General features: G+C 48.1%; 1 protein-coding gene across 3 annotated transcripts in view; it reads left to right on the plus strand.

Annotated features, from left to right (window-relative positions):
- Sspn (sarcospan) overlaps window positions 1–7,381 on the plus strand; it is a 55,090-nt gene extending 47,709 nt beyond the window's left edge. For all 3 annotated transcript variants that reach the window (XM_026787932.1, XM_005364598.3, XM_026787931.1), the window contains exon 3: window positions 3,189–7,381. In XM_026787932.1, coding sequence (XP_026643733.1) covers window positions 3,189–3,554 — 366 coding nt within the window. In that variant the 3' untranslated portion in view covers window positions 3,555–7,381. The remainder of the gene's footprint in view (window positions 1–3,188) is intronic.
- Window positions 7,382–12,840: the final 5,459 nt, after the last annotated feature.

Here is a 12,840-nt window from a genome sequence, read left to right on the forward strand (position 1 = left end):
TCACTGGGTGTGGACCCTCCCACCTGCCCTCTGGACCTGGAAGGTCACTGGGTGTGGACCCTCCCACCTGCCCTCTGGGTGCTCTCCTGCCTTTTCTTGGGCTGCTTGGTGGCAGCAGAGAGGCCTTACCATTCTGGCCAGAGGGGAGATCATTAAATCCAAGCAGACACCCCCAGCCCCATGCCACCAACTGGGACAGCCTCAGCAGGTTCCAATTACAGCAAGGCAGGAGCAAGCCTGGGGATTACATAAGCACAGAGCTGGCCTCCAGGGATGTTCTGCAGGGACACCCACACAGTCTGCTGCCACATCCCAAGGTCACTCCACACACCTGCCTTCACTGATCTTATTCCCATTGTGTGGGCAAAACAAGGCGCCTGGTTTTAAACTGTGGATTTCAAGGCAGGAGCCTGTTGCTGTGAGGAAGGGGCCTTGCCGATGTCACCAGCAGTCCTGAGTGTCCAGCTGTGACCCAAGAGACAAGAAGCTCTCCTGACTCCGATGAGTGCCCAGGTCACTTTGCTGAGGGATGTGGCACTTCTTGGCCCCTGTCCCTGAGCTGCTGGGTTCTGTGTATTAAGGAGCTAGATTACAATTCAGCAACCTTTTGTGTCAATGTTTATCCCTTCTGCAAGCCAATCCGCATTGTTCCACCCACCCGACAGAAAGCAAGGCAGATAGTAGAGCCAGTCCTGGGGATTCCTGGAAATGGCAGCCTCCTTCTCCGCTGGTTTAACTCCTGTGCCCTTTGGAGAGGTCGATTCTTGGTCCTCATAGTGATAACCAGAAGGCAGGTTAGAAGCAGCACTCCACATTTGCAGACGAAGAGATACGGGTTAAAATGTCCAGCAGACGAGTCCCATGGTAGCGTTCAGGAGTGGAACCTTAACTAGGTGACTGGCCCAGCCCGGCCCAGCTGCTGGTTCATGTCCTCCACGTTGTCTCCTTGTTAAATGGTCTTTGGCAATTAAGTATCTGAGCCAAAATGTATCATTTAAACATTTTTAAACTGAATTTTATTTATTTATTGTCTGTGTCTGTGTGCTATGATGTGTGCAGACAGGCCAGCGTGCATTCTGTGGGGCGTTGGCTTACCCTCCCACCATGTGGGTCCCAGGTATGGAACTCAGGTCGTCAGACTTGGTGGCAGGAGCCCTTACCCACGAAGCCGTCCTGCCAGCCCTGTTTTCTTTAAAGTAGACAAACATCTTATTGTCACAAATGAACTTTCCCCATAGAAAGTGTTCTAAATACCTACTGTTTAAGGACATGTGTGCACCCGGGTGTGATTGTGAACGTGTGTGCATCCGGGTGTGATTGTGAACGTGTGCGCATCCAGGTGTGATTGTGAACGTGTGCGCATCCGGGTATGATTGTGAACGTGTGTGCACCCGGGTGTGATTGTGAACGTGTGTGCACCCAGGTGTGATTGTGAACATGTGTGCATCCGGGTATGATTGTGAACGTGTGCGCATTCGGGTGTGATTGTGAACGTGTGCGCATCCGGGTGTGATTGTGAACATGTGCGCATGGCAGGGTGTGCGGTGAGGAGAGGAGCAAAGCAGGATCTAGCTGCTGGTGGCCAAAACCGGAAACGTGTGGCAGCAATTCAATCTGGGGCTGTTCTGCTAAGCGGATGGCTACCCAGAGGGAAATGGCCACTTTTAACTGGGGTTCCCCCTGCTCGTGGCCACACGTGACCAGCATAAACTGGCTCTCATGCCAGGAATCTAAACTCGATCACCAAGCCCAAAGATTTCAGAATAATCCACGATATTTTTTAATATTCCATGCCGTTAGCCTTACACAGTAAACCCATATTTTAACGTCTAAACACGCCAAGTCTACATAAAATATTGTCACCGAGTGTTCTGGGGACAGGACCAAAGCACTCCTTTTAATATCACAAATTAAATAAACCCTTTCTAAATTTTATAATGATGCCACTTTGCATTTATCTGATTCTTTCCCTCCAAGGAAAAATAATCATGTCAAATACAAATTGTTCCTGTTATGTTTCTAAGATACACGATGTTTTAGCCAGGCGTGGTGGTACCTGCCTGAAATCCCAGCCCTTGAGGGGAGGAGGCTTTAAGGCTGGCCTTGGTGGGACACCAGAATTGCTCCCAGTAAGGGGTAGCTTTTTTCTCTATGGAAGTATAAATCTTGCCCTACAAACTGTAGACACAAGTCCCAAAGTTTGTGGAACTGGTCTTTGTTTGGACCCCACGCAGGAAGGCCACTGAGAGAGCTGTGTCTGGTGTGTGAACCCAGTCACAAGGGCATCTCTTGTGCCGTTACAGTAAAATTTATTGCGGCTCTGTCAGTGAGAACCCAGGACTTTCCGTCACAGTGTTCCAGATACAGGTAAACTGAGTCAGAGACGCTTAAGATACAATCCCTTCCTAGCAGAGTTAGCACTTAGCCAGCACATCCAACCCCAGAGCTGATGTCTAGGCCACCTGCCTCCTGTCTCCACCATTCATGTTTCTGCCCAGAGGCCATTCGCTTAGGGATCATGACCATCATGGCTGTAGTGTGATAGCCGCTACATCAATTGCATTCTCTTTTCCCTTAACCTTTATCGTTAGCTGATCAATGTGCAATAGTTTTGACGAACACGGCGCTCATAGTACAGAAGCCTATCCTTTGCTTTTGAATCCCATTTCCGCCCTATGACCGGCCTTTCTCAATTTAAAGAATAAGTGCTGTGTATCATGTGGGAGAGAGGGCTTGTTTGGGATTTACGTTACCTGCTAAATCCAGACATAAACATTGCAGCCAAGCTAAGAGGTCATTGCAGGTCATGGGAAAAGCCAACAGCAGCATGACAAATGCTATAAGCGTGATTTCCCAGTAAATAACTCTGAAGCTGGCCATGGTGGCACGCATCTATGATGCCAGCCCTTGAACACTGGAGGCAGGAGGATTGGGCAATCAAGCCAGTCCTCTACAGCTATAGAGCAAGTTCAGGGTCAGCATGGGGTACCCAAGACCGTGCTGCAGAAATCAGTCAGTCATCTCGCTAATCAGCGTAAAGTATAGCCGTGTCTTGGTATTATGGCTTGAGAAGAGAATGGCCCTTGCCTCAGAGACCTCAGCCAAACAGCGTGGGCTAAGCGTGGGCTAGTCTGCTTTGTGTTGGACCCCTCTTCTCTGTAACAGGAAGCTTTTTCTGTCTCTTTCAGGTGCTCTACTTCCTGCTGAGTGCCCTGGGCCTGGTGGTCTGCACGCTGGCGGTGGCATTTGCCGCCCACCACTGCTCCCTGCTTTCCCAGTTTACCTGTGAGAGCTCTCTGGATTCTTGCCTGTGCAAACTGCCTTCCTCGGAGCCTCTCAGCAGGACCTTTGTGTACCGGGATGTGGCCGACTGTACCAGCATCACGGGCACTTTCAAACTGTTCTTAATCCTCCAGATGGTCCTCAACCCGCTCTGTGGCCTTGTGTGCTTGCTGGCTTGCTTTGTGATGTGGAAACACAGGTACCAGGTCTTTTATGTGGGTGTTAGGCTGCGCTCCCTGATGGCTTCTGATGCTCAACCACAAAAGGCCTAAGAGCTTGGCTCAGGGGTAGTGGCGGAAATGGAACCCTGACTAGCCAAGGTGAAAAAATGCAATTTTCTAAAGGCAAACTTTTGAAAACAAATTATTCATTCTCTAAGGGAATATTTTTAGATTTTTTTTTTCAGAAAACAAAAGAAATTTTTTTAGATCTCTATTGATACATTCTAAAATGTTCTTGTGAGGACAGGGTGGAGAGATGGCTCACACATCCTCCTGCAGAGGACCCGAGTTCAAGTTCAGTTTCAGAATCCAAGTTGGGTGGTTCACACCCCCTGTATCTCCAGTTCTGTGGGCATGGGGTACCCCATATACATACAAACACATGCCCATAATTTTTTTTAAAAAAACTAATTTTTTAAAAGATTTTTATTAGAAACAAGATTCAGAATGATTTGACAAACCCTGAAAGGCAAAGGATTGACAGAGGAGGACCGAGTGACCGGGATCTGGTGCTGCACTCGGGGGCTTCCTCCTTACTCTTTCATCCGTGACTCATGTAGCCTCCTTTCCTGTCCGTCCAGTGTGAGGTGTGAACTGGTGTGCAAGGCCTCTTCCTAGACTGTAGATTCTTCTAGTTCCTTCTACCACCTGCCATTATTCACGTGGTGTCCCTGAGAATGGTAGAGGTCTGGGGGAAGTCGAATCTCTGTGCTGAATGCTTTTCTTTTTCACAGCAGAGATGTCCTTAAGGACTGAAATAGCTTTTTTAAAAAAAAGTAGAACAGGAAGGCTGAGTAAATTATAAACACCTGGGCTGTTAGCTCTGCTCCGTGAGTGGGCTACAGCCTCCATGACCATCATCCGCAGCCTCGCTCCGTGACTGTCTACGGCCCCCATGATTGCCCACTTCACCTCATTGAAAGGTGGCTCCATTACATTCTTAATGCCGTAGAAAGTTTAAAAATAATTATATCATGCCTCCAGTCTGTCATCTAAAACAAATCATTAAGACTAATTTCCAGCTAATTGTTCACTATAATTGGGCTCAGAAGTCTGTTTAATGAGCTCTGGCTGTACTTAGGCTGCTCTGTTGGTGTTAAGAAAAATTATAGCCACAAGGGAAGATGTCTGAAGATGCACTTTCCTGGAAGCCTACCACTGCAGAAAAGAACTTGTGATTTACAATGCTCTTGGAGAAAAAAGCAAGAGCGTTTGTCATAGGAAACACACTATTAGCGCAGTGGTGATGTGCTGGAAAGTGTCTCCCTTGACAGCTAAGCACCTTTGATGGTGATTGGGTAGCACTGGTGATTGCTCTCATAAGCTTGGCCTTCCTATGAAGTCCTACTAATGCTGACTTTCACAGTGGACCTAGACACAAATGTCTCAAAGTCATTACTTGGCGATATGTCCATGTTAGAGAGTCGATTTAGTTTCGTTAGACTTAAGACACGGGTACTTTGTTGGGATGGACTTTGCTGTGCTGTTGTCATTAATAAATTCAGAAAAGCATTGGGGAAGGGCTCACCTGGGAAACCCACATCGTGTAAAAACCTCCATGAATGTCTCTCTTAGTCGGTGTCTCTAAGTTCTGGGCCATAGTGCAGCCAAGTTTGCTGTCCAGCTTCTTGTTCATATCCTTTGCTAGTCAGAACATTTGCCTTAAAGGGAACATACGTCCTCCTTTGCCCTTGGGAGTTGGTGGAGAGTCCACAGCGGTGACAATGGAGTCAGTCCTGTGTGACACACACACCCAACTAAAGGAAAGAGTTAAGCCAGTCAGCTGGAGGACTGTCTCTGTAGTTTACTCCGGGAACACTCCTTATGGTCTGACTTGCTTTGAGTCTGCCCTTCTCGCCTGCTGGCTCAGGTCAGGAAGGCCCATCAGAGGGCAGAGTGAGTAAATTCCCACTGGAGGTCTGATCCCAATGTTACATGAGCACAGCACTAACCCTCCAGATACTGACCTGAAAACCCTTCCATCTTTGTTAAGAACAACCAACTCTGGCTGGGGAGATAGCTTGGTTTGCCAAGTGCTTGCCACCCCAGTGAGAACCTGGTCCTTAGAACCCAGCTAAAAAGGCCAAGCCTAGTGACATGCGCTTGTAATCCCGGGACAGGTAGAGACAGGTAGGTCACTGGGACTCCTGGACCAGCCAGCTTTTGTTTAATGATTGCATTCTGGTTCCCCAGTAAGAGTTTGTCTCAAGAAACAGAAACAAAGAAACCAAAGTGGGCAGCTGATCTCTGGTCTCCACATGCATCACACACACGGTTGCACCTACGCACATGTGAAGAATAACTGAATTCACATTGACTTGGGGTAGTTTTCTATAGAAATAGGAAAATGATTGGGAATCTGGGATCTCACAGGCGAGGCTGTAGTCATGTCGGCGTCTGTGCACGGGCACACAGGACACCTTTTTCCCAGCTTTGACCAGCAAACCCAACAGGGTTTTTGTTTGTTTGTTTGTTCATTTGTTTGATTTTAATGAGAAAATTAAGATCCCCACACAGTTAGGTTGCTCTATACAAATGACTCACGGGGCATTTTAGAGGGTAGAATAATTTTTGCCTGCCAGGTTTCTCCTTTTCTTACACAGTCAGGAGTAGGCATGGTCTGCATAGAATGGGGATTTTGCTGTGATATGATCCAATTATTCTTAACTCCCCAAAGAGGGGGGAACATTGTAAGTGCATAGAAAGAGCAAAAGCAAATGAATGGATCCCTTAGCTAAAGCGCACTGGTACGCGTAAGAATTGCGTTGCATGAATAACAAATGGCTTCGGGCTGGATTTGCAGTATTTTGACATTGTTTTGCAAATATTGAAGCTGCAGGAAGGGCAACAGAGAAGGAGCAGGCACACAGCTTCTCACTTAGCAAAATGTTACACTTCAAATCTGTCAAGGAGCCAGGATGGTGACTGTGCCTTCCAAACCCTAAAACAGCAAGGTTTGCACAGCCCCCTCCACAAGCCTCCTTCAGGAGGATGAAACGAATCAAGAAGAGAAACGGCCAGGACTTGGCAGCACTTGGAATAGGAATACGACAGCCTGCGTGTACAGGCTGTAACCGAGCCCACTCAACGGATCTGTGTCTCGGTGTGACCATCATCTGTAGCTCCCAAGCTCCGTCCAAACTGGTGTAGGCTGCACCTTGGAGCCGTGCCTGAACCGTAGCTACTCTACAGCCCTAGAAACGGTAGTCAAGTAGCGGCCTCACGTTCCTCCTTTGGATGGAGAGCTTAGATGTACTCTTTTGAGTGCCTTCCAGTGTGTTTCCGCAGCGAATGCCGTTCTGTACATGTTTTCTATCCATGTCCAAAGCGATCCCCGGAGTCGCTTCTGCTTCCTTCTACGTGCAGTATACGGTACACGATGAGATTGCTGTGGAGACTGGATCAAAGCTCTCGGGGGGGGGGGGGTGCAGGAATTGGGGGGCAGTTGTGGAGCGGTCACAGAAAGACGACCGGAAATGGACTTGAAAGCTGCCCGTCATTTGCGGACGCGAACTGGGTCCTGGTACTTGCTGGCGACCGTCTCTGACTTCTTGCTCCATGCTCGCATTTGTATACACACGCCATTGTATTTCCCTCTGGTTAAAAACTCACAGTGTGCTTAGCAGTGCAGTGCAAGCTCTTTCTGTGTGCCGGCCAGATGCTTGGTGGTAAAGCCACCGAAATGAGTTCACGTCTGATTTTCTTATCTCACATGAGCACTGTCCCTTTCCGAACCGTGGGTCTGTGTGATTTGGTGCTGCGGTTTCCTTCCCTGGCCTTGAGCAGGTCAAGAGTAGAAGATGAAGTGTTTCTATACATCTGTTTTTAAAGGGGGTGCAAGTGTTTCCTTTATTAATAAACTGTTCACAATCCACAAAGACACGGTGTTGAGTGTGTTTCAGAGCGACCATGTGAGACGTGTGAGCTGGTGCGTGTGAAATTGTTTGTGTTTGCTTCGGAGACCTGGTTTAGAAACTGGAGATCATTGTGTTAAGCGAAATAAGGCAGGTTCAGAAAAACTAATACTGCCTCTGTGTGTGTGTGTGTGTGTGTGTGTGTGTGTGTGTGTGCAGCTCAATAAAGTTCAAAGAGGACTGTAATGGAGGAAGAAGAGATCTTTTTTTAAACATCAATAATAATGAACAACTTTTTAATTTTTGTTAGAGTGGTATGCTTGAACACTATGAAAGATCAAGTGTTGATAAGTGTTATTTCTGCAAACAGCTATTTTTTGTACCCCCTTGCCCCTCCCATTTACCAAGAGAACAATATTTCTTCTTTTTCTTTTTTTTTTAAGCTGTTTTCACTGGTTGTGCCTTCTTATTTAGTTTTGAAGCTTGGGCTATCTGAGGGGCCTCTGGCAGTAGAACCAGGATCTAGCCCTGGTACAAGAGCTAGCTTGTTAGAGCCCATTCCCTAGGAGGGGGGTGCCATACTGAGACTTAATGCAGAGGGGAGGGGCTTGGCCCTGCCCCTAATTAATATGCCAAAGTGGGTCGACTCCCCATGGGAGGCTTTACCTGTTGGAAAGAGTGGGTGGGGGATGGGCTGGGAGGGAAGCAAGGGTGGGTGAGACGAGGGCTGGGAGAGAGACCCTTGGTTGGAATGTAAAATGAATTTAAAAAAATAAATGTTAAAAAAAATCCCATATTCAGCCACTTTCTCCTTCAAATAAAAGGACTGATGCCAAGCATGGAGATCCACGACTTTAATGCTAGCCCTTGGTAGGCTGAGGAAGACTGCCTCAGCCTGAAACCGAGCTAGACCAGTGAGTGTCAAGCCAGCCTGGCTACAGAGTGAGACTCTGTCTCAAAGAAAGCAAAACACAACATGAAAGAAGAGCGAAATATCAGAGGAGAAATGGATCATTTCTGGGAGAAGAGCCCTTAATGAGGCAGGGGAGGGGAATAGGGGTGATGGAAGCCATGGACCTGGAAGGGAAGAGGGGCTCTGGGGTAGAGAAGGGGACCAGGAAGAGGAAAACCGGGACAGTGTTGTGGGATATGGCAGTGACCATGGTGGGATCGGTATGAATCAAAACAAAATATATATTTTTAAAGGTCATGATGAAACACATTACTGTCTATGCTAACTTAAAAAAATATAATTTAGAAAAAAATGAAAAGAATGAAAAAAACCCCGTGTTGGTAACAGACAAGAACCAACTTGGCCGTGGTGCCGGTTTAGTCTCGGGCGATCTGGCTTTGCACTCTGCATTAGGGCAGAGGTCAAGGTTGCCATTGGTCCTCAGGTAGAACACAAGCTGGAGGGAATCTTTTGAGAGGTGCCTGGAATGCTAATCCCTAATGTCTATCAATCAATGTCAAAGAAAGCTGACAGGGCCTAAAAACAAGATAGTCACTCCTCATATTCCATAGTTGTAAACAGGTAGCTATCTGGTGGCCTCCTCCGCTCAGATCTGGATCAAGGCCCTCCTCTTGCCAACTCTGAGGCAACGGAAGAGTCCATTATCCTTTGCGTACTGCCTCTTTTTGTTTACGTAGGAAAGTCTCTAAAAAAACGCAAAGAGCAAGAGATAAGTACCAAAGCACTCCCGCTGCACACATTCCTCAGTGTTAAGGTCCCAGGGTTAGAAGTCTGGCCACCACTTACTGCTGTGACACTGGGACAAGCCATTCGGCTTTAGTTTCTGCGTATGTAAATTCTGGAAAAATCGAACTGCTTCACAGCGTCATGGAGGACGTGAGAGGAAATAGCACCGACCCAACAAACGTCAGTACATGCTTTCTTCCTTCTGTGGCTGGCTGGCGTAGCCTATGATACTTTTCATGGCCATGGGCCTATTGCCCACATCTAACTACAGGCGTAACTTGGACATAAGCTAGTCGTTGTAAAATATCAGACATATATTACCATGCATTTTTAAAAATTCAAAGTGTAAGCAAGGTCAAACAGCTCTGAGACAACGATACATTCATTCTGTCTTTCCAAGCAAATATTTCTACATGTGGAGTGATCCCTTGAAAAGCCTGGGGACTTAAAGGCAGTTGTTTCTGGTGGGGAAGAGCGGTAGAAGAATTCTTAACCCAAGGGATTGTGACATACAATCACATTACTGTTGGGGAAAGCAGAGGCCATGTCAGCACTCCAAATGCAAAGACAACAGGACTTCACGTTTTGGTGGGACCATCCTCTGTGACTGCGGTGGCAGAGCAGCCCCGGAGTCTTGTCTGTGCATGGTGATCTGGTCCTTCACAACTGAGTAGGAGACTGCAGAATAAGAGGGGAGGAGCCCCCCGAAGGCCCTGGAAACAGGTGAGATCCTTCTTTTACTCTCTTGAACTTCCTTCTAGACTTCTGTGCCCAGAAACGCCGCCAATGTTGTCTCTGCCTGATCTGTGGGCTTCCTGAGAGAGGCTGACTTGAGGGCTGAGCACCGTGACCAGAGATGATTGTAATCTTACAAAATCCACCAAGTTATTTCCTCCATCTTCCTGTGCATGAGTCTCTTGGTGGCCGAGGCAAGGGGAATGAAATGTCATATTCAGAAAACCTGATGGGAAAGGACTTGGCTGAGGTAGCTTAGGTTAGTCCACTCAGGCCCGATCTGTATACGCTCACCCAAAGGCGGGGTCTTCTCAGACAGTTTCTCTTTCCATAGCTTTCACCTTGCGGTAATGTTTGGTTTCAACTATAGCAAAATGGCATAAAGATGTGAAATAGTTCTCAAAGGAGAGATGGCTTCCTTCATTTTAATACGGGAAGCTTGGGATTTCGAACACTGAGTTTAACCAGAAGAAGAAAAAGGTAGAGGAGTGACATTGAGCACATTTGGGAGCTGCATGAGGGAACCACAGAGAAACCTGGGTTCTGTCCAGCCTGGCTTGGGTTAGAGCAAGAGCAATGACCCCGGGACAAACCTTCCACCTACCACCCCATTTCAAAGCTGCTCTAGGCAACTCTGGGGGAAATGACCAAGGTGCACTCTGCTTGTGTACTTCCTCTTCTCTGTGGGCTTTCTGCAGTCTTCCGGAGATCACAGGCCAGGCACGAACCTACCCACCCACATCCCCCCCCCACATCCACACACACACACACACACACACACACACACACACACACACATCCCATACACACACTACACAGCAAACCTGCCTCCCCTTACTCTGAGCTTCTGTTGAGGTATCATGAACTCAAATGTTAGTGGCTAGTATAGAGATTCCCATAAATGCAAGCCACCCAGTACTAGGCCAGCAAAGTTTTCTGATCTGATCTGAATCACGATTGCCAGAGTGGAAACCTGGCCAACTGCTTCAAACCCATCAGTGCAGGTAGCCTCTGTCTGACCAAGGTTTTGACAGAGCCCCAGCTATTTTCCGTGAGCCTTGGCTGTGCTGTCAGCCTGCGCTGAAGAGTCTGCTGGCTGTAACTGAGTGCCACCTCGCTCAGACCTATGGAAAGGGACTTCCAGAGACCGAAAAGGAAGGGACTTCTCCTCACACAGGTCCAGAGGGCTTTTACTGTGAAGGGAAGATGAACAGAGGGGAGAATTCACGCTGGAGCTCCTGGCCCTGGCTCCCTGGGCACTCAGACAGCACACCGAGGTTGACTGCCTTTCCCCAGACCCCAGGGCTTCCCGTCATCTTCCACAGAACACCCTCAGACACTGGCCTGGAACCGCACCAGCCCAGAGGAGGACGCCAGCCAATGAGCAGGAAAAACTCCCAAATTGTAACTTAACAGAGTGATCTTTTTTTTTTCTTTAATTCCCAAAATGTGTTTTCCCCAGTCCCTGAGCACAGACCTGTGGTTTTGTCTCCCTGGCTTTACAGTCTCTGCCTCGAGCCAAGAGACTTGGCTGAGCTTCCCCCTGAGTCAGACTCTCGGCTGGTAGCTGAACCCGGGAAGTCCGAGCCCCCACATCTCTCCCTAGAACCACCAGCCCACACTGCCTCCTGCGCTCAGCCCTTTGGCTGGGTGTCCTGCCCGCTCTTTGTTGGGAAAGCGGTCTTACGTAACTCCAGAACCTACTAAAAGCTCCATTGTCTTCGGCTGGGGAGCATTCAGAGCAACCTATTACGGACTTAGGACTTATCACCGCGATAGGATCTCCCCGGCATCTCCTCAGCCCCTAGGACCTGGCTTCACCTGCCTCCAGCAGTCAACAGGCAGCCTTAATGCTTGTGGTCTTCGGGGAATTACTGGTTCAAAACAAGGTGCAGGGAATAGAAAGGCAGGTTCATCTGCAGGTCAGGGTGGTTCCTTCAGGTCAGGCCGCACAGGAAAGCCGTTTGTAACTCAAGGCTGCGGCAGGCGGGCGTAAACAGTTCTGATCCGATTATTCCTTTACTAATCTGATTTTGATAAACAGCTGATGAAAACGGGCGGCGTCTTGGCCCTCGAAGAAGAGATACCCGGGCAAAACAATCAGTGTCTGTTATCTCACCAGGCAGGGATTGATTTCAAGACTCCTATTAATAGCTCAACGCGGTAAGAACTATGACTTCTGCCCTGGATCTGTAAAGCCGGAAGAGCAAAGTGACAGCCGCCTATTGGGTGAGGTTCCTTCGTCCATCTTTATTTTCTATGAATCTTTGATTAGCCCTGTTGGGGATTCTAATAATTACTCTAAGCTGGCACCTCCAGAAGAAAGAAAGAAAAAAAACAGACCTCTTAGGATTCAATTAAAAATTAAAGGGACCTTTGTGTGTGGTTACCAAGGAGCTTTCCCAGAACAGGAGGGGTGCGGACCTGCACAAATCAAACACTGCTCACAGGTGACAGTTCCATGTGGTGTGGCTGCCTCTGCAGCCCCAGGGGGAGTGGCTCACAAGGGAAGGGAACCGGCTGTTCTCCCTCCCCACAAACATCCTTCCTCATCTCACTTCTTTCCCCTCTGGGACCAGCTAGCTGTGGGCCGGGTTCAGACAGAAGTGTGCGCTTCATTTCTTGGTTAGTGGCATGGAGCCCTCAACAAAGCTTCCAGGAAGGGTGGAGTGGTCTGAGTTTGGGAGATACATGTGCCTCTGCTTGTGATCTATATCTATCTATATCTATATCTGTATCTGTATCTATATCTATATCATCTATATAGCTGAGCTTCAAAACAGGGACCTAGGCGGCTAGCAAGATGGTCGAGCAGTTAAGGACTCCAGTTGGGTTCCCAGCATTCATTCCGGTAGCTCCTGGGGATCTGGTGCCCTCTTCTGGCCTCCACAGGCATCCACACACATGTGGCACATACACAGACAGATACACTCCTAAATGAAAAACAAATTCTTTTTAAAATGGGGAGCTAAGAGAATCTTCCCATTTGGATGATTGAAGAAAGATTCTCTCAAGGTTGTTGAAGACTTGTTCAGTCCTTGGGCCAAAG

Source organism: Microtus ochrogaster (genome assembly GCF_000317375.1).
Source record: "Microtus ochrogaster isolate Prairie Vole_2 chromosome 14 unlocalized genomic scaffold, MicOch1.0 chr14_random_2, whole genome shotgun sequence".
Taxonomy (NCBI): domain Eukaryota; kingdom Metazoa; phylum Chordata; class Mammalia; order Rodentia; family Cricetidae; genus Microtus; species Microtus ochrogaster.